The sequence below is a fragment of the Psittacula echo genome (genome assembly GCF_963264785.1).
Source record: "Psittacula echo genome assembly, chromosome: 14".
Classification (NCBI taxonomy): domain Eukaryota; kingdom Metazoa; phylum Chordata; class Aves; order Psittaciformes; family Psittacidae; genus Psittacula; species Psittacula echo.
The window spans coordinates 3,180,271-3,204,447 of NC_137750.1; the positions used below are offsets into that span (position 1 = coordinate 3,180,271).

Here is a 24,177-nt window from a genome sequence, read left to right on the forward strand (position 1 = left end):
GGAAAGGACTTAGCACTGTTTCCTTTTTCTTGCAGAAAAATCTTTTAGCAGCTAACAAGCTAGGACCCAATGGCTAAGAGCATGGGCCTGTGTGTTTCCCCATCAATCACTGTGTGGGACAAATCTATATGGATCAAAAGTAATTCACAGTACGGAGCTCATGGTAGCTGTGGATAGGAGAGACAATCTTTGCTGTCTGCTCCACTACTGCCAGACAGAAGATCCCATTCCTGTTCTAGTGGTATTCTAGCTGGATGTTGAGGTTTTGTTGGTGTTGTTCCAAACAAATTTGTAGAGAAAAGAGAGACTTCTAGCTTGGCTTTGTCCTTGTGGCTGAGTTGTGCCTGACCTGGTAATGGAGCTCTTGCATTAAGAAAATGTGGCCTGTGATGCTGGACCGTCTGCTGTGACTCTGGGCCCTGTCTGGGGTTGGCTGTTGGTGCAGCAGAAAGCAGAGGCACTGGCAACGCATGGATCAGCCTGGCTTGCTTGCCCTTCCCCCTTGCCAACCTGCTATATTTCTACTTCGTTGGATGAAGTTAAAACTGCTGAATCTTTGCCTTCGGTCAGGGCATTCCTCAAGTTCCTAATCCAGGCTCCAGATGGTCAAGATATGCATCTCGACATAGAGGAACAAATAATTATGGCAAAACACTTAAAACCCCACACTGGGCCCTATCCGTGGGGCTCTCCAGGACAGAGAGGTTACCTTCGGAGAGCCCAGATAACGCGGCACATCTGGCCACCTGCCCGCCGGGACCCTCGAGACCGTAATAACAGGTGCCAGAGCGCGGCACCGGAGGGGAGCGGGCTGAGACGCGCCGGTTCCACTCGCCCGGGCCCTGCCGCGGGGGTCGCTCCGGGAGTGCAGGGGCGACCCGCGGCTCCCCCGCCGCATCCTTGGACGTGCTGCTGCTCCGGGCTCTGCCTCCCCCGCGCTGGGAAGGGCGGGCCGCCGGCCGCAGGGCTCGGGGGAGGCGCCGGCCGTGCCCGGGGAGGGGTCACCTGCCCCGTCCGGAGCCGGCCGCCGGGATGCCGCCCGCCAGCGCTGCCCGCGCTAATTGGATGTTCCCTGGATGGAGGATTTCCTCCCCTCCCGGCTGCGGGAGTCACGGAGGCAGGCTCGGTTGCGCTTGAAAGTTTGCCAAGCAGCAGCTAGGTTTAATTTCTTTAAGGATCTGGGGAGAAGGGAAAGGGGGCGGGGGGGGCGGGGGCTGGAAGGGGACCGTTTCCAAGCATGGGAGACAAGCTGCCGGAGCCTCACGCCAGCTCTTCCCCTGCTGTGGCTGCCAGCTCAGAGGCGGAAGAAATCGAGGTGCTGGACTCAGAGGATGTCCTACCTATGGCTGCAGAGGATGTAAGTTTCCTTTGCTCGGTATCTGCCCACCTTTCCCCAGGGCCGGGTTAATCGGCTCGAGCTATTTATAGATGAAGTCCGGGATGGGGGGAGGAATGGGGCTAGTGACCCTCTGGGGCCGGGGAAAGCCGCCGTCCCCGCCGCCCTCCCGCCGCCGGTGCCTGCGGCTGTTTCCTTCCCCGGGAACGCAGATCCCTTCTCCTTGCCCCAGCTCGGAGAGCCCTGGCGGCAGCGGCCCGGACGGGCTGCGGGTCAGTTCGGTGGGATGCTGGGTCCCCGCGAGCGGCGGCCGGCTGGGCAGGGGCGGCGGGGCTGCGCACGGAGCTGTCCCTGGAGGCTGGAGAGGGGCTGACGCCTCGTCTTGAGCCGCTTCCAGGGGACAGAGAGCTTCTCCAGAGAGCCAGCCACTCGGAGGGTGACAGATATGAAACGCTTTCGGGAGCCTGTTTCTTCTTCCAGCCCCCGAGCAACAAACAGCCGAGGAAGTTTTCTCCCCGACGCGGCTGGGCTGATGCTTCTCTCCACCCTCTGAGCTCTGATTGCACCTGAGGGTGGGAAAACTTGGCATCGGTCTCTGCCTCTGCTCATCCAGCCTAGAAGGACACCAAGTGATCCTGCGTGCTTTGAATCTGCTCCTGCCGGGCTGAGCAGCAAAGCCTGCAGAGCTGAGGCGGTAGTTCTGCATCTGCCGGTCCCGGAGGCAGGAGCTCGCTGTGCACCTGTCTGTGAGGGCGCGAACGTAAGCAGATCCTGCGGTCTTGGTACATCCCAGCACCGCTCGCAGCTCGCCTTCCTAGCAAACTCTGCTGGGTTCAGGATTAGGCAAACTGTCTGCTGAGCCTGCAGAGGAAAGTGCAGAGTCTGGCTCTGCGTATGAAAGCATGAGGCAGTGATACTAAATGTCTTTCTGCAGCGGGCTCTGTTTCGGGTCTTGCACCAGTTTGAGAGGGAACCTTGTGAAGTAAGCTTCCATCAATGGTGCATCCCCCTTTCCCTCTACTTTCATGACACTGGGGCTGCTTAGGGGCAGTGTCTGCTCCTCATCCCCCAGCCCTTCCTTCTGAATCACCTAGAATTCGGATGCTGCTGGATTTTCCTCCCAGAGGGTAGCAGAGGAAGTGCAATTGCCTGGCAGAGCTGCATTCCCTAGGCTGTATACTGAGCGCTGTATAGTCAGAAGAGAACGTGTGATGCAGTTTGACCTCTGCTACAGCACTGCCAGACAGCCCTAAGAGGAGCATGCCTGACCCTGGGGTATGTGTAGCTTTCGCTTGGAAAGCGTGGCTTTCCAGGAGCTTTCACAGACCAGGTTTCCAAATCCCAGCGCTTGCTTACCTCAGACTGTGACCTTTCCTTCCCTGACAATTTCTGTGGTTGTCTGGATGGTCTACAAGAAAGATTTCCTGCTGTGATACACATGGACCCCTTGGAGTTACTCCAGCCTCTACATGAGTGCAGCCATTAGCAATTCAATCCTGCCAGGGGCACAGGAGATGCTGAAATGCTGAGTGCCTGGCAGGATTGGGCTCCTGAGACAGCAGAGAGATCATGAGCTTTCCTCGGTGCAATCTAGATTTTCATCCTAGTTCTGCTACCGACTTGCTGCTTGACCTTGAGGTAGGACAGCTCAGGTCTGATCCAGCTTGCAGTGTCTTGCTGGGATCTGCATTGTTATTTGACTCTGGTACCTTGTTTTCTGCAATCAACAAAATTGGGCTAGAGCCTGCAGTTGCATTGGTTATGGGAAGCTGCTGAGACTTGGCAATAGATGATGTGATAGAAACCTGAGGTATCGGATATCATCTGCAAGTGAGGAGCAGGAAGTGGTGTAGATGCCCTCCTCTGGCCAAGATTTCCTGCTGAAACAGGCTACAGGGCATCATCTCTGAACATCCAAACTGCTCTGTGGTAGGACCTGAGTGCCCCCCTGAGACCTCACTGGGGGTTGAGTTTCTGTTGTTGTTATTACATTTGAAAGCTTGATGTGAGCTCTTGGGCTTGGCCAGCGAGAACTGACTCAAGGTCAGTTCTTTATGTGTTATTAACAACAGAAATGTTACAAGAATGGCGGTTTGGCTGTCACAGCCTTGTCAGTGTGCAACAGCTCAGCTGTGATGTCATTACAGCTCTTGGAGCAGCCTTCCACAAAGCCAGGATTCAGGCAGTCCCCAAATGTTCTGTTTAAAGTGCTGGGCTGATTTATGATGATAAATGGGAGTTTATAAATGGATAGAGGCATGGGGAGGAGGGGAGCCAACAACTTAACTGATTAAATGGAATTCAGTGGCCTCATATCCCACTGTCTCTCCAGTCAATTCTGCTTTAGATCTGCCTACCATATGAAAGGAAATGTTCTTCCAGGACTAGATAAGACTCTCACCAGAGTCCTGCTTTGCATATAGCACAGAGAGATTTGTTTCTCTCAGCCTGGTGTTTGTTGTTTTACTCATTTTGCCTCTCTGGCAGGGTGAATGGGGCAGAAACAAAGTGTTGTGCTGGAGAAAAGGGAATGTGCAAGGTTTTTTTCTGGGGACCCCAAGCCAGTGGTTACCACACTGTTGCCCCATGAAAGTTGTTCTCTTCTTAGATGGCTCCCAAATCCAAAAGAGACGGGAAAAATTCATTAGGAATCCCTTCTGTCCTGTGGGACAGCGAGGCAGCAAGCCTGGGTCCAGTTGGTGACTTGATATTGGTCTTTATGCAAAGCATAAATCAGAGCTGGTTGCCAGCTTGTTTTTTCTGTTCTCAAGTGACAAGGACTTGTGGATTGTTCACATGATCAACAGTGTTGAAATGCAGCTTCCTCCCTGCACAGAGCTGTTAAGGCAGATCTGCTAGAACAGAAGTGTGTGGGGTAAATTCTTGTAATGGGCTCTCTTCAGCCATCCACACTCCCACTTTGCCTGAGAGGAATTACCCGTTTTTCAGACGTGGACATGCGAGGTTCAAAGAACTGGTGGGTTATCAGAGACCTTGCAGCAAGTCCCTACCCGAGTTAGGAGCAGGCAGCAGACAACCCAGCAGGGCAGGATCTCAGAAAGTGATCTGAAACCCCATTGCTAATTCCTCCCTCCCCTCAATATACACCAAGCTTTCTCGATCCCTGTGAGTAAAAAAGCCTTTTATTCCTTGCTTGCCTGCAAGTAGACAAAGTGGGAGAAAACAGAATTAACACATGAATGTTCTGAGTTCATCCTAATTTGGATTTGTAAATGAAAACTGTTCTCCCTGTGGTTGGTAGATTCCCCCTGCCTCCTCCCCCGGAAGGGTAGGTGATTCTGGGATGAAGAAGGATGCTGGAAATGGCACTAAATCATTTGGTTATTTCTCTATGTTAGAATATACTTCTACAGTTTGCTGCATGTTAATGTCGTTGCTCTTATACCTTCTTTTTCTTCTTTTTCCTCCCGTATGCATTGCCTCTCAGCACTGGAAAGCCCTATTTGATCAGGTATGTGAACAACTGATGTATTGTCTCTGTCTTGTGAGCAAAGATTCCAACCCCCAGTTAATTTCCTCTGTACTAGATTTCCCTGCTTTTAGAATACAGCCTAGAAGTAATGTGCTTCATGCTCCTAGTTCCCAGGATGCTGGTGTGCAAGTCACTACTGCTTTGGGCCTTTCTCTCAATTTCTCTTCTGAGTAGCCAGGGTCAGAGGTGGGCCCAGCCTGGCCACCCCTTCTAGCACAAGGGCTGAGCTGAGGGGCCCGCAGCAGGTGCTCTGTTTGCTCCCAGTTGTACCATCCTTGCTCTGTGGATTAAAAGATCTACTGATTGAGGCAGGCAAACTAGGACCTGTAAAACAAGCACTGGATTCTTTTAAATGGCCCCCCCATTTCAGCTGCTGAACTGACTGCTGCAGGGTTGCATCCCCCCAGGGAGGACCTGCTGCTTTAAACTTGCACAGAATTAGCAAAGTATCTGCTTCTGTACCAACGACTATGGTTGTATCAGGTAAATGCCTTGGGTCAGATCTGTAGCCAGCTGAAATCAGCACAATGCTGTAGAACTCTGAGTTATAGCTGCTGAGAATTTGGACTGGGGATTCTAGTTTGTAAATTATGCTTTTAGCCGCTTTAACTGACGTGTGTGCTTTGTGGTGTTCCTTCCATCTGCCAGGTTGAAATGTGAAGCAATCATAAACCGAAGAGTTTTTTTGGGGTTGACTTGCTTCTAAACTGCAGCGCTCTCTTGATGTCATAAACTTTTGTGCTGCTGTGTGTGCATGTAAATGTCACCTTCTGTAAGGGAGCTTATTCTGATGCTGGCATCGTCCTGGCAATGCTAAAGTTCAGATAGGATTTTGTCCCTGCTTTATGAGGCGATAATCTTGCTTCTGTGTCTGGCTGAACTGCAGAGCCAAAAGCTATGGTGCAGTCTCTGCAAAAGGATGTCCTTGGTACCCTGGGGGTCCTGTTATCATTCAGCTAATAACTGGACTGCCTGTTCTGATGAGCACTCATTTATACCCACTTAGCTGTGACAGGCTAAGAATCCATGGATCTGGACTGCAGTACATGTGTTGTTGTACAGTCAAGCAAGCTGACAGCTGGAAATTAGGTTACTATAACTGTTGATCATGCCTAAATTCTGTGGTATACTTGAATTCGCTGCCACTCGAAAAGGTGGATGCAAGATAAATTGCTTGTGGGCTGGGCTGAATGTTTTGAGCCACTTTGAGTTCTCCCATCTGAAATGTTGGCCTTAATTTGGAGTCTGATTCTACAAACATCCTTTGAAGTCACTGAGTCCTTGTGGGATGGGGCTCTTGGCTGATAGCTACCTCAGGCTCAAAGAGAGGAATCTGTAATTTCCCACTGGATTTGCATGAATAGTAGATGGGGGTAGTAGATGGGAGGGAAGAGTTTGACTGTTGGAATTTACAGAGCCCAGTAACAAGGGAATGGGCTGAAAAGGCAGGCGTTCAGTAATTAGCTATGTTTCAATTAGGCTGCAGCTGAAATTTAAGCCTAGTCTGTCAGGCTTTATTATCAAAAAGAATGCAACCTGTGACAACTAGTTGTAAGTCCTGAATAAATCAGTAACATCCTTGTTGTCCATGGGCAAAGCCAAGGAGCTGATGTCTTCCTTGAGCATTATATCAGCAATGCAATGCAATCAGCCCTGCAGTGAATTCCAAGATGCTGTTAGTCATGAAACAAGGTTGCTATTCCCAGCAGTTCTGTACCGGGAGGAGAGGGGAACGTTTTGTTTAGCACTGATTGGCACCCATGAACAACATGAGGACTGGCTTATTAACTAGAATAAACCCATGTTTTGAAACTCAGAACAGTTGCAGTTGTCCCTGGGAGATGTGACCTGGCCTTACGGTTACTTAGAGTGAAAATGGGTGTCCAGAGATTTATGTGCCTTGTGCATTTGTGACTCCTAGGCTGGGACTGATGGTTGCTGGCCACCCTCTGCTGCTGAGGCACATGGGCTCCTGCATTCACCATGTCCCAGGAGAGCAGCAGAGCAGGAGAAGGCTTTGGAGAAAGTGTTAAAGCAGTTGGGAATTCACAGGCTGGGAGTCTTCAAGTCTCTTGTTTCTGGGGTGATGGAGTATGACAGCAAACAGTGCAAGGGAGGGGTCAGCACTTCCCTCCCCTTGGCTTTTTGCTTATATGTTTTCGGGGAGAGGAGTGACTGACAATGCTTTCTGGAAGAATTTGTTTGTTCTGATCTAACTCTAATCTGTCACACTGGGAACTGTCAGTGACTCAAGCCAGTATCTCCAGTCAATTGCAGATTGCTTCTTTTTGAGTAGTAAAAGAAATTTGGCAAAAAGACAGATCCAGAACTGCATCCTAGGCATTGAGGTTCAAAAAGCTCTTCCCAGGGCAAAATCCTGACTCCACTGAAGCAAGTACCAACATTCCTCCTGCGTTTAGTGGGGTCAGCACTTCAACCAGGAGTTTTGGAGCAGGCAGACTCACGGCTTTTCAGTGCTGCAGCCAGGCAGTTACAGTACAGCTGCTGCTTCATGCTGTGCTTAGGAGATGTGTTTTTTATTACGAGGCCGTGGCCCTGGGGCAGCTCTAACTCACTTTTATATGGGAACTTTTATAGGGATTCATACATTTATTTATTGTGCTCATAAACACCCTCCACCCCCACACACACATTAGCTCTGCATCTGCTGCCTTCTGCAGAGCCTGCACCGTTGCTGAGCACTCCATTCTGTCTCCTTGTGGAATCCAAGCTCTGAGCAGAGGAAGGTATTGCCTCTCTCCGTCCGTCCACAATCACTTGGGGTTTTCTTCTTATTTTTTTTTTTCTTCATTGGCCAAAAACCCCCCCCTTTTTTTTTTTCCTTAATCTGGTAAAGTTAAAAATGCTACAATCCCAGGAGCAAGTCCTGACAGTTTCACGCTTCTCTCTGCTAATAAGATACTTTGTTCATTGCCTTGCACGCAAACACAAAAACATCTTGCTGTCCTTGTTGAAGGTGAGCTTTCTGATCATTAGAGTGCATCTGCCGATGAGTTTCCTGAGGGGCTCTCCCTGCTTTGCTCTGTCCTTTCTAGGGTCTTGGGTGCCCATCTTCACCTCCATGTCTCCAGTGCCCCTGCTTTAGAGATGACTGCAGCTAATCAGTATCATCCAGCCTTGGCTGTGCTTGGTAAAGGGGCTATCTAGGAGGCCAATGTTCATTATTAGGACAGACCTGCCTTCTGAAGGTGGCTTTTAGCCTTGTTAGATACCAAGATACCAGCTTCTCTGTTTTTCCATCCGCATGGCTGAAGAGATTTCAGGGGTGAATTAACATTATCAGCCCTCCTCTCAGAGTTCTCACTTCTTCTCACCCATACCCTGGTTTGTAGTCATGACAACAAACTTGTTTTAAATAGACATAGAGAAAACTCTCCAAAAGACCCTCCTCACTGGCTCAGCACCTTGATGCTATTGCTTGTCAATCCAGGCTGTGTTTTTGTTGCAGCTGCTTTAGAAATCCTGGATTCCTTCCTGAGACTTGCATGTGGGTGTGATGGCAGCAGATGAACAGAGTTTATTGGGAATGCAGAGAGATGCCAAGTTAGCCAGTCTGTGTAGGCAGCTAATGGAAAACTTGAGCTCAGAAACAAGGTTGTAGAGATATCTTGGACCAGACATGCACTTGCCAGGAAGAATTCGGATGCTGACACTACCAGCAGTGGGTGCAGCTGAACCTGCTCTGCCATGGTCTCATAAAACATTAAATTATGCTTGAAAATATGCTGACTTTGCAGCTACCTTAAATCCAGGGCTCGTTCCTGCACGACTGAAATTGCAAAACAATCCATAAAATCAGGCCAGCTATTGTGGTGGTTGGTGGTAAGTGGGAAAGGGAATTATTTTGAAGTCAGTGATCTTTTCTGTTAACTGTGTCCCTCTTCTCTGGATAGCCTTTAACACAGGCAGGACGAGCTGTTTCCCATACTGTAAAAGACATTCCAGTCTGTTTACTGGGGCACTGTTGAGCTAAACATCACTTCACTGTGGAAAGGTTCCCTGACTGTTGCTGCTGGCTAACCACTGCTGGCTGTGGCTGCAGCACCTTGTCAGGCAGGTCTCTGAGCTTGGGGCAGTGGTTTTACCACTTTCTCTGGCAAATTGCTTGTGTCTTACCACTGGTTTGTATGGGTCACTGGGAGCAGGAGGAGCAGAAGCTGCAAGGTGAGGAACAGAAAGCAATGGCAGTGAGAGCAGCAGTACAGGCAGGGGGTTGAGCACAAGCTTGTATGCAACCTTCAGGTCCTTGCCTGAATCTTGGACTATCACTGACTTTTTAATGTAGTGTTTCTCAGGACATGTGTCCACATTTAAGTGGTGGGGTGCTGCAAAGAGGAGGTTATAGGAACTGTTATTAGGAAATAGTCATAGACTTGTTACTTCGTCTCCTAAGGTGAACTGCAGAATCAGAGGCGCTGATGGGAAGACTGTCCACAGTGACAACAGATCAGCACCCAGGCCCTAAAACCAGGGTCTTGTATTGTCTGCTATATTAGAAATTTCTGTGAGCGTGACAAGAAATTTGCCCCTTCTCCCCCTCTACCACGCTGTGCATTGTAAAGTGGAGAGACACTTTAAAAGCCACAAGGGTCTCTTGGCAATGCACAGAGGGGGTTCACCATCTGCCCCACGCCTAGAAGTCTAATCTCATTTACAGTTGTCAGTGTGGGCTGCTGGAGGAGATGAAAGGCAGAGGACAAGGAGGAAGAATAGATTAGCCTTGAGCAGAGGGCACGGGGAGTGCACCTGCCTGTGCCCCGCTACCTTGCAGAGGGGCGACAGCAACAGCTGGGCATGTGTCATCTGCTGCTCTTTGAGGCACCCAGCCATGGAGCACACGATTAATGACGCAGGGGGCTGGGCTTTTGTGAGTGATAAAGCCCTGGGATTTAGGCAGAGCTCTCTGGCCTTTCTTCTGAGCAGCGCCATCATTTTACATTTCTCAAGTGGCGTTGGTCGCAGGGAGCTGCTGTCTGTGGCCACAATGCTTCCCTTTCTCCTCTCTCCCCAAACTGGGCTGACCTTTGTCATGCAGCATTAACCCTTTGACTCTTCCACTTTGGGTTATGGGGTTAGGGAAAAAAAAAAAGAGTCCCTTCAAATTCATTGCTCTGTGGGCAGACTTGAAGGGTAGAATGGGCTGCTTAGAGAGGATCTGGTTTTGCTGAAGGAGATTGTTTTGCTGATGCTGTCTGGATTATCAACCCCTCACTGCCTTCTGCCAGAGTATCTTTAAAATACAGCAGTGCCCGGAAAAGAGGGGAGGGGGATTTATCTTTCAGTCAAGAGGGGAAACTGAGGCATTGAGGAGCAAATAGATGTCTAACAGAGTATCCCCTCTGCAGGATAGTGTCTTTCACCATGCTTCAATTAGCCTGTGTCTGTCCCCACTGTTGTTACAGTGGATGGCAATCTCCCAGCACTTCAAGGCTTATACCCAGATTTGGCTTTTAGCCACGATACCCTGGAGTGATGGCTCAGCATGAAAAAGCTACATGGAGGTCATTAATGATCTTCCTGCCTCTTGAAGGATGACAGCAAAAATTCCCTAAGTTCCTCCTTAATCTTCTAATACCTCTGTACACTGAATACCAGTAGCAGGTCTCTGAGGTTGTCTGAGATTATATTTGTACCTTCCCTGCAGCATGAAAGGTTTGGGATCAGCTCCCCCATTTCCCTGGATGCTCCTCTGTTCAATCCCACTGACCTGTACACAGATTGTTGGCTTTGCCTTCTGGAAAAAGTTGGAAGAGGAAGCCTTCAGTATGAACCAGACATCAGCAGTGTACCACAAACAGCACTGTAAACTGGTGCTGGTAGAAGCAAGCATCTCCTCAAATGCTTCAAGGAGTCAACAAACGCACCAAAAAGCACATGGAGGCTGAGTCAGTCTTACACAAATCGTGAGTTACTGGCAGCTTGATGTCTCTAGATTTGTAAAAGCCTCAGGAGGCTTCCTACTCATTACACATTTGTGTACCTTCCACTTCTGAGCTGCCTGAAACCTGTACATTGGAGTGCTGGCTCCGAGAGGGACAATAGGCTGGATTCACACCGTGGTATCTGCTGCCCCCTGATCCCAGCTGCGGTGGCGGCTTTGGTAGCGTCTGCTCTGCTTTTCAGCTCAATGTGCAGGATGGTTTTTAGACACATAGATCCTTGCTAATGCATTGTTCCCAAATCCTGTCTTGCACACAGAAAATCACTGAAGCAATAAAAACATTTAAGCCTGCATGTTTAAAAAGAAAGGGGGGGGGGGGAAGCTGTAAACATAGGGTGGATTGATGCTGTTCTGCAAATCAGCTGGTGTATTGTCCTCTGTGACTGTGTACTCTGTTACGACAGAGAAGGGGAAGAGATCATCCTGTCTCCAGAGGAACAAGCCAGCTGCCTAGCAAGTGCAAACAGTTTGGAGGTGCTTTTCTACACCAGCATCAGTTATGTCTGTAACATTTACAGGACTTTTAAAGTTACACTCCATCGGACCTGGAAATAAATGTTTCTTCTCTGTGGTAGGAAGTATCATGTTGCTGTTGCTTTCTGATATTTGCAGTCAGTGCAAATGTACTGGGGCACGTTTGCAAATTAAATGCAGCAGTGGGTGTGTTTGAGTTTGACGACAGCCAAGGAAGCTGTGATCTCTTTCTGCCTCCTCGGTAGGCATTGTACAGTGTGTTAATCTGAAATCAGCTTGGTACCAACACACCATGAGACAAAGTTGTTGGGGTTCAGATGATGGGCTGTTTTCCTGCACTGTTGTACATACAGGCTGCTGAGGAAAGCTTATCTCTGAAGGGTCAGGATTTTTATGAGATTCAAACCTTGTAGCCTGTTCAAACCGTAGCACTTGGGACAGTCACTTCTTTCCCTCTCCTCCCCCAGTCTCCTGAGTGGTGGCATCCCTCCTCACTCAGCTGCTCGTGGTGATATTGGACATATTCTACCACCAGAGATGATGTATCTTGGTGAAACGTGTAGTGAAAGTCCTGGATGTTTCTGATCACACCAAAACTCACTTGCATCTTGAATTCCTTCAACTTTAAAACTAAACCCCCAGCACTAGCAAGACAGAGATGTATGTATTCTTAGTATAGGCGCCTGTTGCTTAGGAACGGCTGTCTCCAGTGACCCTGTGTTGCCGTGGAAAGAGGAACAATGTATAAAACCAGTGTTAAACAAGCAAGATCGATCTTACCCCTAGGACTTGTTCTTGTTCTTTGATACTTGTCATACTCTGTAGGTAGCTTATACTCTGGAGTTTTCCAAGTTGCATGAGGAAAAAAATAAATGAGGCTGGAGGCAAAGCTCTGATCTCCTGCACTTCTTCAGGGCAATGTTCCCCAAGGAAGCATCTCTTTGCTTCTGTGATCCTTTACAACTAGGTACCAGTGGTGATGGTAACCCTGCTTTGTGAGCATCCTTTTGTGTTGTATGATTGTAGTGGAAGTGCTTGTTGATGACAGCCTACAGCCAGCGAGACGTAGCCATACTCACCTCTTGGCACAGAAAGGATCAATATTATAAAGGCTGAAAAATAGAAAGTTTTCACAAAAACTACTGGAGGACTTGATCCTATTTCTCTGACTTGGTCTAGCAAAGCACTTGAAAACAAGTGTGACAATTGTCCTGACTCATTATATGTCTCACATCAACTGGATGTTTTGCTGGGGCTGATACCAGAATGGCATGTGCCCTAAGGAATTTGGAGAGCAGAGTGGGGCTTTAGTAATGCCCCTTGGCTCTGAAACACAGCCATATGCTGTTTCCCTCTGCTGGCTTCCTGCCACTCCTCTTACACATTTCTTTACCTTCATGCTGAGAAATAGTGGGAAGTGGGCCTTAAGCATCTTTCCTTACTTCAGGTAGTGGCCTCCGTGGAAGGATGTTGCTTTTTGGCCTTGTCATTTGCACTGGGGAGGAAACTGAAAATGTTTATTGTGGTTCCTTTTTCCATTTGAACTGTTGCCTCTTCTCTCAGCTACTCCCTCTTGGTTGCTAATTGAGGAGTTGCTTTTGCACAGTCTTGTTATCACTGGATTTATGTCTCTGGGTTGTTCTCCTCCCCATCAGCAGGGAAGGCACAAACAGTTTTCCTTCATGTGTCCTCTGACAATAGTATTTGGGGTTTGCAGAAACATTTATTTTGCGTTACTTTGTGCATTTAGGGAGCCCTTTGAGGGAGACTGCTTTGAAGAGCATGGGAGGTGGTCTTGCTGCTGCTATCTTTGGTCTCTGAGCTGTGCCTGGAGACCATGGCTGGAGCAATAACTTCCTTCCAACCTAAATGAAGTGTCTGAAGAATCTTTATTGAATTGCATGTTTCCTTTATCACACTTTACACTTGCCAGCCCTGGGAATGGTTTAGGGATGTGACATTGTTTAGTGGTGGGCCTAGCAGTCCTGGGCTACATTTTGGACTTGATGATCTTAAAGGTCTTTTCCAACCTAGCTGATTCTATGATTCTATGTCTTTTGCATGTGTGTATGTGTGCAGGATTGCTCTTGTGCCTTCAACATGTTAAATGTTCTGGTGTTGTCTCCTCTAGAGTGCTATGAGCTAGAATGTATGTTGACTTTTCAGAGGATTCTCTGGTGTTGGGCATCCCCACCAGAGGCTTTTGCTATTGCAGTGTTTTTCAGTCAGCCTGTATCCCAGAAGCTGTAGTGTACAGGTTTGGTTGTGTGCTCTTCACCTGGTGGAAAGCTCCTGCCTGCATTCACTGTCTGCTACAGCATTTGGAGAGGCCCAAGCCATGTGTTTTTATGAATGAGCACAGTGGCCCATTTCTCCTGGCCATTTACCTGTTGGGCATGACAGGAAACAGCTCTTCTGGTGGAGAGAGCAGCAGCACAGCTTCATAGCTTTAAGTGAGGGCTGAAGCTGGAGGGGGTATTAATGCTGGACAATCCTGTTCAGTAAGACAGGTGCTTCAAGTGACTTCTGCCAGGGTGGTGAGATGTCTCCCAAAGAACTGTCCTATTTGCCTGAAACAGCATCTTCCAGTCTTATTCCCTCTTGAGTCCCATGAGCTAAGAGCTGCCATTGCTGTAATTGATTTATGAGATCTTTTAGTGTTGGTACTGGTGGCCAAAAGGAGCTCGGGCACAAAGTCATTTGCCAGCTCCTGATTTATAGCCCTAGTAAACAGTCCTGAAAAGCATAGTGAGAATTTTCTGGACCTTTCATGGTTCCAGCTGACTGGAAGCTCCAGGCTGTTACTTGACCATGTGGAGTAATAAAAATGTGAAAACTAATTAACTTTTAGACCTACTGCAAAACAAACTGGTTCATGCAAAAAATGACTCCACATTTGCAGCAACAGGGATGTTATGGGCTTACAAGCCTGTATTTAATGGATTATGATGCATGAAGTATGTTCCTTTTGCTGACTTCTAAGGCCAAACGGAATATAACAAGCTTTACCGATCACTGGGAGTCTGAACACCAGCTTGGAATAATGTTCTCTTTCATCCTTATTAATTATGTAGCTGATGTGTGGGTGGAGGTTTGACACAAAGCTGCATTGGATGGTTTCTTGTAGTCTAAACCAGCCTGAATTATGCACACCCAACCCAAGCCAAAGCAGTTCATTCAAGGAAAGATGCTCTCTGCAGTGTGAGTTCTGTAGTCTTTCTGAGGTCATTCTCTGCTTACTGCTCCTCATGAATGTAGCTGAATAAGCTCTTTTCCAGTGGGAATACCAAGGTATCTTTCTGATGTTAGCAGGCTCAGGACCTGCCTCCTGTGATGAGGATGCTCTATGTGTGCCTGTTGTGATGGTGACATCAGAGAAGGGATGTTAGAGTGCCGTGGGTTGTGTTCCTTGCCAATGACAAGATGCTTATTGACAGTGTATAGGTGATCCAGCCTTTGTCATCCTACACCAATTTGGAGGGAGGGAATGACTGGCTATTCTCGCTTTCTAAGGTGTATACCTCCTTCTGTCCCATCGCTCCTGCATTACTCAGTAGCCTTTAATACTGGATGTTTAACTGCCCGTATTGTTAATCAAAGCTGTGCCTGCTGATTCCTGTTCTCCTGTGCTAGGCTCTATCAATTTAGCTGGTGGCGGAGCTTTGTGTGGAGCTTTTCCTCACTGGGACACGTGATGCTGCTTTGCTGTTCTTTTCTGAACAGTCACTCATCACCCGAAAGAGCAGAGCCGGCCCTTTTGCAGGACATAGGGTGCTCTGGAGTAAACTGCAGTTTTTGCTATGTTAAATCTGCGCAGGTTCGAGCTGCATTTCCTCAGAAAGCTGGAGGCAGTCCATGGCCTGTCCTCTGCTGGGGAGGGAGGTTGAATATTGCCCCACTGTGGAGTGGGGGAGCCTGATCTGGAGCTACCTGCTGTAGGGGGGGAGAGCGTTGTGTGCTGGTCAGGGCTGTGCCCACACCTGGGTCATTCAGACAAAGCATCTCATATCTTGGCAAGGTACCTGTAATGATTGCTGATACAGGAGCAGGTGTTTGAAATTCGAAAGAAAAACCATCTTAAAGGAAGGAAAACTGTGCTATGATGAGGTTTTTATTAGAACTGTTTGTTTATTTTAGAGTTTTCCCCTCTCCCTGATGGATGTACTTGATTTGTCATGGTACTCAGTATCAGAGTACCAGCTAGCATGGGTCTGTCCAAAGCTTTGGTTTTCTCCACTAAGCTAAATATTATTGCAGAACTATTATTAGAACTCAAATAAGTGTGTGTGCATACTCCCTGCTATAGAATTCTACTTTTTCATGCATCAAATCAAGTCTCTGTGGATTTTCACCTCCCTCCCAGATCTGGCAGACAGTGAAAAAGGGAGCTATTTTTAATCTGAAATATTCTGTTTTTCAAGTCCAGAGTATAAAATGCAGTTTTTTCTCCTGACAAGTTTTATGTCTGATTACTATAAAACTCTGTATCTTTGAAGGAAGGATGAAACTTCCTACAGGAAGGACAGAAGTTCTGATTTTTGGGGCTATGGATCTTAGTTCCTTTGGGAAACTGAAACACAGTGGCAATTGCTGTCCTTGGATTAAAGAATTTACAAAGAAGGAAGAACAATTTACAAAGGAGTCTAGCAAAGCCCAGCGTGGTACAGGGGTATCAAGAGACCCAGTTCCTCTTTAGGAGGAGAAATGATGGTCACTGGATTATGAAACATTTCCCTTTTTGTTTCAGTTGTTCTGTCTTCTTTCTGCCTTCATGGGAGGAGGAGGGAGAGGCAAAGCAGATCTGATTGTACAGGAAAGCTTGAGCTGGGGAAAGCAGCATGCTCAGCTTGCAAGGTAGCTTTAGGTAGGACTTCAGGCTGGGCTGTATACTGACTGCTAGAGTGTGACAGGAGCAATGTTTCCTATGCCAACGCTGAATCCTGTGCCCCCAGCACTGGTGGAGCTGTTTCATTGCAAACTGCAGCTCAGCTTTTTTCTGGCTCCCTATGCTGAAAAACCTACCTGTGGTAATCCACGTGGTCTCTGTGCAGGTGGCCCTTTGAGCTGGGACAGCCTTCACCTGCCCTGCTGCAGCCTTGGTAAGAACAGAGTTGTAGCTGTTGAAACCCAAGACAGGAGGAGCTCCCCTCAATGTATGGGCAGAATTTTTCCTTGCTGAGTAAATTTTCTCCCTAGTTATCAACCCAGCAGCACCCTGCAGGCCCAGCCTTGGTCTTTCCTGCAAGAACTGTCTCATGCAGCCCATCGGCCACAGCATCCTGGTACCTAATAAGGCTTAATAGGACAGCCAAGCTCTGAGCACAGCAGACCACCCCCAGTCCTGCTCTGCAGTGTGCTTCTCTCTTTTCTGCCTGATGCAGTAGGGAAATAGCATTTGTCTTCTGGCTCATGGGAGTTTCTGCCTGGCCTTCGTCTTGCTGGTGTTGCTCACCAGATATGTCACTAAGCAGCAGCAAAGACAGACCCAGTGGTTCAGATCTGATTAACCTCTACAACTTTATCCTGTGTCTTAATTGGATTAGCTGCAGGGGGGTGGGTTTACTGTTGTTCCTCTTTGTTGGGGTTTTTTCTTAAACAGGTACTTACCACTGTGACATCTAATGCAAGCAACAAGTTAGAGTAGCGAGACCTGTGAATAAACAAGTGGTGTTTGGTTCTTCCCCACTGCTTAACCAGCAGCTCCTGCCCTTCCATTCTGTGAAGCTGCAGTAGCTGATGCCTGTGAGATAGGTCTGGGTAAAGCCCTGCAGAGGAACCTCTTGGGAGCTGAGTCTCACCTAACAGCCTGGATGCCAGACCAAGAGTTCCTGATTGCTGACTGCAGTTCTGTCACTTTGGGGAAGGATTTTTGCTCAGTCAATGTTCAAAGCAGCATTAACTTTCCATGTTCAGTTTCTTTTATGTTTTCTCTGTGCTTTTAGTTTCCTTCAGAGCCTGATTATTCTGCACCTTAGGGTTTTTGCTTGTATCACTGCAGTAGCTGTTGGCTGTAGGGAATTGGCCTTATTCAGCGCTGCAATACCTCTTCCTCTTCAAGGACTTCAAAGCTCATTCTCCAGTATCAGTTCATTTAGTTTCACAGGTGGGAACATGGAATAAGGAGATCAGTGATCATATCCTGTTACAAGGGGGGACAGGCTGCTCAGACCTATAAAAGGAATGGAATCTATTTGATCATGGGTTTGCCTCTCATTCCCCAAACTGCTGACAACCTGCATGGTGCTCACTAGAGAAAAAAGAGAACCAGTTTACAGGAGACTTTAGCCCTTGTTCGTCCTTCTGTCTGCAGCACCCAGTTACCTCTTCAACAAGCTTAAAATAGAAGCCTTTCTCCTTGCCATAGCTGGAATTGGTCCTGGATTGGGCGGTGGACAGGGTCATTCAGGCTCCCTGGGATGACAGAAGGGGTATGTACTGCTAAGAAGCTCTTTCTTACATCTGTTTCTAGATAGCTATCCACAAAAAGAGTGAATTGTAGGTGTGATGGGAGCACAGCTCTGTTCCAGGAGGAATAATAGATGTACCAGCACCACTCTAGCTGCTATAAGATCAAAAGTGCTGTTACATTAAAGCTGGTAATATGGCCTCGCTTGGCAAAAGGGCTGAGAAACTGTTCCAGGGTTTTGATGTATGGTCACATAAACTGTGTTCAGATAAGCTGCTTTCCACAGTGAGGATCAGGCCTTTGAATTTAGTCCATGTACAATAGTGTGGGGTTTAGTGACTTGGTGAAAAAGTAACTCCAAGGAATTTCCTCTTTGCACAGGACTTGAATGTGATTCACTTGGTGAACACCGCATGCATCACAGTTCCAGTCTCGAAGTAGAGGGCTCAGTGCTTCATTGCATCTGGGGTGTGTGGTTGTCAGGCATGGACTCTGCTGCTGCTTGTAAAGAAAATGTGACCATTAAGTTGAATTATGATGGATGGTAGTTTCCTTTTTCAGATGGAACGTATTCCTGTATCTTGTGGCCATTTGCCCTCAGCAGCTTGCAGGCTGGGTATGTGAATTGGTAGCTGCAGAGCATGGCTGATCTGTTAATAGGTGGAATTTGATGCTCATAAAAAATGAATGCATTTAATATTGCATGGCAATGGTTTGCTTGAATGTTGAAGTTGCCCCAGGAATGCTGTGGCTCAGGCTGTATTTATTACAAAAGCAATACAAATAGCAAGGCCCTGTGGTTCCAGAGGGTTGGCTACCCTTTTGTCTGTGAGTATCACTTACACTTTTTCCATATCAAATGTTATTCCAAGGAAGCTGTGAAAATGTGAACTGCAATGATATCTGAAAACAAAGCATTGCAGTCCAAATTCACTGTGTCCACAGGAATATCTGTCTTTGGAGATCTATCCAGATATTATTTTTCAGGAAAAGCCAAGGTTTAGTAGATGATTTTTCATTATTAGGCTTTCATAGAGGGATGTAGAGGACTAAAAGGATTTGGTGGGTCGTTAAAATGAGTACAGAACTGCTACTGTGGGGTTTTAAACACAAGACAAAACCCTGGCCCCTCTGAAGAGGCCTAATTTGCTTCCTCTGGGTCCCTTTGGGCCGATTTCATTACTGATTGCAGAGGGGTAAGGACTTCTCCCAATTTTATGGTATTGCCATGAAGACATGGGCATATTCCAGTTCTTTTGCTGAGAGTTTTATTAAAGGAAGCTCACAAAACGTGCACCCTTCCATGGGAGAACATTTGTGTTGTAAATGTCATGTTTTCAAGTACATGAGGTTGTGATAATCCCTCAGATACTCAGAGGCAGCTCTATGAGAACATCTCTTGCTTTTCCCTTTAGCTCTGTGAGACAAGTACCTCAGCTCTTCATCACTTATGCAAGCCTGGCTGAAGAGGCACTAGCAAATATTCAGGGAGAATATTGTGATACACACCATAAAGTTGGGCCAAGTAGAAAGGAATATCAAGGCTCAAATGATCTTTTTCCTTGAGGTTTCTGCGGTTTGTTTTATTTTCTTTCTTTGCTTGAAAGGCATCAGGCAAAGTATTCAAGCAAAGCTGCTGCTTTTCTTCTGGAAGCTTGGTCTCAAATAATGTCCAGGGTTCTTGGAAATCTCATGTCAGTGAATTCAGCGGCAGCTGAAGGTATTTGGCATCTTTGGGTATCAGTCACTCTCTGTGGCTGTGGAAGGCAGCATTGCACTGTGGATGCTTTGGCCAGGCCACTGCAACCACCCTGTCAGAGAGCTCTGGGGTTCTTTGCTCGGGCTCAGTGCAGCACACAGCTCTGCACACAGCAGCTCATGTGGCTCAGGGGTGAAGGAATGTGAAGTTGTGTAGGGCTGAAAAAGACCTTGAGAAATTCCCGCTTTCCTCTTCAGCCCCTCACCGCAGATTGAAGTTATCTGGACTGTCCTGTTTCCTCACTTCAGCTTGTCTAAGATCAGATCCACAAGGCCTGGGAAGAGCAACACCAGTCAGTTAGAATGGCCATATAATTTTCATTGCCATAATAAAGACTAATGTAAAATAGAATTAATTATTTTATGTAATTGGACAGGAATTGATCTCAGCTAAGCAACCCAGTCTGTTTTACTTCCCTACTTGATACAACAAACATTTATCTATACAGTGAGGTTTTCTAGTATAGAAATATTAGGAGTGTGGTGGCCATGGGAGTTGGACACTTGCTTTTTGACTGTGTTCCCTCCCTTGGTTGATGGGTGAAGAGGCTGATGGCCAGCTTCCAGCCACACAGTTATTTTGCTAGCTCACTTGATAACTTGCTGAAGATCCTGCTGTTGCCTGAGTAATCTCTTTTCTGAAGAGGAATTCTGCTGAAATCTTTGTGGAATGAGTTGAGGCAAGACTCTGGTTTCCTCTCCATGCTGGGGAAATATCCAGACTCAGGGGGCAAATCCTCAAACCAGTGGCAAGTTTGTGCCTATCCTACATGGGACAGAAATCCTGCAGAGCTCAAAGCAGCTCCACAGCTTGGCCACAGCTACTCCCTTTGCAGTGAGACACTCACTGGCTTACATCTGCCTGCAGGTGCAATAGATTCGCTGTCCCATGCATACTTATGTGTAGCACCTTGCTGCAAGGCTAAGCAAGGCTAAACATCTTGCCTGTGTATCTCCTGTCCTGCTCCTCTAAGTCACTCTATGATGAGCAGAGCCTGGTTCTATCTGTTCTCCATCTGTCTCTCTGTCATCTTCACTATTGTTAACATCTGGTTGAAAGATTGCCTCTTAGCACGGTGCTGATGAGATATTTCCACAGAGGATTAAGACTGGATTGGATTGACAGGAGACAGTATCCTTGTTGTGGGAAGTTTGCCAGTTGTGTGTGGGCTCAGTGCTGCTGCTCGTCCAGTTACTCCAGTTCATGTCAGGACATAGGCAAGAGTCAGTTGCTCATCCATGCCCCCTCACTGGGACCTGCTGGCCAGATGTGGCCTGGTGCACTGCATGCTGGGGTTGGGAGAGGCTTCCTGCACCCAACTGCTGCACAAGGCCTTTGTCAGGACTTTCTGTCTCTCCATGAGCTGCACCATCCCATAGAGGTGGTTTCATCCCTGGCTCATCAGGTGCTTTCCACTGTGCAATCACAGTGTGTTAATGGAGGATGTGGATGATGAGAGCAGCATTAGGGGGGTGCTGACAGGAGAAGTTGAGATGTTGTTTCTTGCTGTATCATGCTCCCTAGGTGGCTAATGTGTCTGTAAATCACACAAATGATTTCCCGTAGCTCTGCTTTCTGTTACTGCCTCAGCTGCCAGGATGTCATGGCATTCAGATCTTAGATTTTGGCAAAAGCACGGCCTCCTTCCTTGTAAAGGTACTTAGCATATATTTCCAGTGTCCTGAAACATAGCTGAGGGCCCTGGTAAGCTCACTGAACCCAGGCCCTGAGAGGCGGTATTTCTTTTTGCTTTATTTGGTTTGCTTCCCTGTGGAGTGTGTATTCTTTCCTGTACATGCATGGGGAGCAGGGAAGAGTCCCTTGGCGTTTCAGAAGGTAGGAGTTTCCCCTTGCTTTGTTGGTCTGCTGATCTGCAACTAAGTCCTGGGGGACCCTCGTTGCTCTTTCCCAAAGGTGATGTGTCCTGGAGTAACCAAAAGGCATCTGTTACCTTGTGAGGACAGTCTGGGGTCTGGAGGCACATTTATTTCTTGCTGTTAGTAGCATAGGTCATGACTCTCTTGTTCCATAGTTAGGACAGACTGGCAGAAACTTGCTGTGCTTTGAATCTGTAGCACACTCTTCCATGTGTGGTGATGCTTCAGATACAGCTGTTCTCTCAGACTAAAGGAAAACCTTTATATTTAATCCATCTCACACTTTAAGTCTCAAAGATAGCCCAGTAAAGCCAGCAGAGTTTGCACCAAAGGGCTCAGTTTTGGGGGCCTCTTGGAGGGGATGTTAAAAGATGTCCACAGGGTTTAGAAGCATTGTTGGCTTTATTTATTTAGGTATGAGAATCCCAGTGGCTGGTATTCCCATGTCCCTTTAAGCCATTTGAGATAACATTTCTTTTGTTTCCTTCATTAAAACTTATTTTTGTCCTGGCTTATGGGACTGTAAAAGTCGAAATTAAAACACTGCTTGGTATTTCCTTGCCCGTCCTATCTGTTCATCACCCCTAGCTCCTTTCAGCTCTCCCCAGCGCTCCCCCCTTCCCTCCCCAGCTTGCCTTGAAGGGCTGGGAAAGCCGGCGCTGGCGCATTGTGTCGCCTGTCTGATTGTTGTGGGGTTGTGTTTGTGCGGGGAAGGTCACGAGACAAAAAGACCACCAGGCAGGGCTGGGCGGGGGGTGTTGGTTCCTCTCCATTCAGTCCTTGTGGCCATGGGTGGGAAGAGTCTTGTTTGCATGACAGGATTTCAGGGGGCCATTGCTTTTTGTTTAGGTTTCTTCCACGGCTGCTGCATGGGCTACAACAAAAGTAGAGCATATATATGAGGTTCATGGGCTGAAGCGTGCTGAGATAACCAAGAAGCAGAGCTGTCGCTGCAGGAGTGACTGAGCCAGAGCCAGCCACTGCATGCTGGCAGCCTGGACACTGTCACCAATGGCTCTGGGTGGGGTGTTTGTGCTGTGTCCAGTCTTTGCTCTGGTGGCTGACTCCTGTGGGCTGATACCCTTAGCTGGATGAACACTGTGAAAGTTTTCTGTCCCTGGAATGAAGATTGTAATGCAGGGGGACAGCTCCACAGATGTGCTCGTGGCTGTGCTTCCCTGAATCTTTTTGAGACTGACGTTTGTAGCATCTGGCTCCTCCTTTGCCCATCAGCTCCACATCTCTGAGAGCGTTCTTGCATCTAAACAGTGCTTAACTTCCTGCTGTCCCTTAGTGCAGCTCTCCCCTCACCCCCGTCCTTAGTAAGCAGCTCGCTCAGTCTATATTTACTACTGGTGTGCACAAAGGCAAACATTGTCAGGAACTCATTGTAACTGTCCCAGTTACCCTGAGTTCATTTGCATGAGAAGATTGAGCAGCCTGTGGCAGTGGGTTTGCCTTGGCTGCCTGATAGGGGACACATAGATTTGGGGAGCAGGAAAGAATGAGAGTTCCCAGGCTGGGTGTGAGATGGGGAGTATGACAGTTTTGGTTCCTAACAGCATGGGTGCTCCAGGAGCCCATCCTGGAAGGAGGATGACTTGTCAGCTTCCAGCATTGGCAGCACAAGTCTGTCCGATTCAGTTGTAAGAGCTGCCAGTTTCCTAGAGATGCAGGTTCAAGAAAGCCCAAGCATGCCTGAGCTTCTGCTGTCCCATCGGAGTAAATCCTTCTCCTGTATTGTGTGTATGTGTGCATTTATGTCTTTATTTTTAGTAGGTGTTGGCCCTGCTTGAATGCTTTTAGACTAAGCATTGACCTGCCTTGTGTTGTCACTTTCCTCAGGCACATGTAACCTCTCCTTGTGTTTGAATTTCTTCCAGAGAGATAGCTGTTCCTGCAGGCAGGCACTAAAGGCAGAGAAAAGCAGCTGGAAGGAAGCACAAGTCAGGAAGCAGGCTGAAATGGTATGATCTCTTGACCCAAAGCAATAGCTGATGTTAGGGTGTGCTCACCCTGCAGCAGCTGCAGAGCTTGCACTTCTTTCACTGGATTAAGAATTATTCATACTCTATTTCCCTTCCCCCCAGTGCCATATGTAACATCATCTGCTTGTGCCCAGGCAGATGGAAAAGCAAGACAGTATTCTCTTTACAGTAATGGTTCTTCATGGGCTCAACTGGCCTGGGAAGTTGCGATGTTAAAGCTTGTCTGCTCTGGCAGACCCTTACAGTCCTTTTGCTGTTGCTGTGTGTCTGTGCATGTCTGCACAAAGGCACATCCATCTCTTCAGCTCCCTGCTGCTTCTAGGAAAGACTGCCACACTTGGACATCTTTTCTTGTTTGTGGCTATCACCAAGCTTGGTGTACTTCTTGGAGGCGCTTTGACCTTTGTTTTATCTTAAACCCTGGTTAAAAATCTCCACTGTAATATTTGGCAATTAACAGTTTTTACTAGTAAGTTATTAGGTGGCAATATGTAGCGCTTCATGGTGGTGGCTGGAGCACAGGCAGCTCATCTCAACTACAGTAATATTTTGGGCCCCTTGCATCCTTGGGTGAATTATTTTGCCTCTCCTAGTTCCTAAAGTGGGACTCTCTATGAGGTGGTACCACTGTGAATCATAAAGAGAACAAATTATCATTTAAAAAGGTGCTATGTGCTAGAAACCTGATTGCTAATGACCTGGTCCCAAATCCCTGTCCTATATTTTTGGACCTCTCTGAGGGGGATTGATTATCTGGCCCAGATTTCTCAGGAATTCCTTTGCTATTTCTCTGAGGGGGGAGGAGTAAAGGCGAGAAATCCTCATGTCTTTTCTCACATGATTTGCTGCCTGTGCTCTGACTCCAGGACACTCATGGTTTTT

General features: G+C 47.6%; 1 protein-coding gene across 2 annotated transcripts in view; it reads left to right on the plus strand.

Moving 5' to 3' along the window:
• Positions 1–1,237: 1,237 nt before the first annotated feature.
• Positions 1,238–24,177, plus strand: part of RHBDL3 (rhomboid like 3) — a gene marked incomplete at both ends in the record, with an annotated part of 57,560 nt that continues 34,620 nt past the window's right edge. Inside the window, 3 exons of one of the 2 annotated variants that reach the window (XM_080629619.1) lie at positions 1,238–1,357; positions 4,785–4,808; positions 23,191–23,274. In XM_080629619.1, the coding sequence (XP_080485745.1) occupies positions 1,238–1,357; positions 4,785–4,808; positions 23,191–23,274 (228 nt within the window). The remainder of the gene's footprint in view (positions 1,358–4,784; positions 4,809–23,190; positions 23,275–24,177) is intronic. The other variant, XM_080629620.1, reaches the window with a different exon arrangement.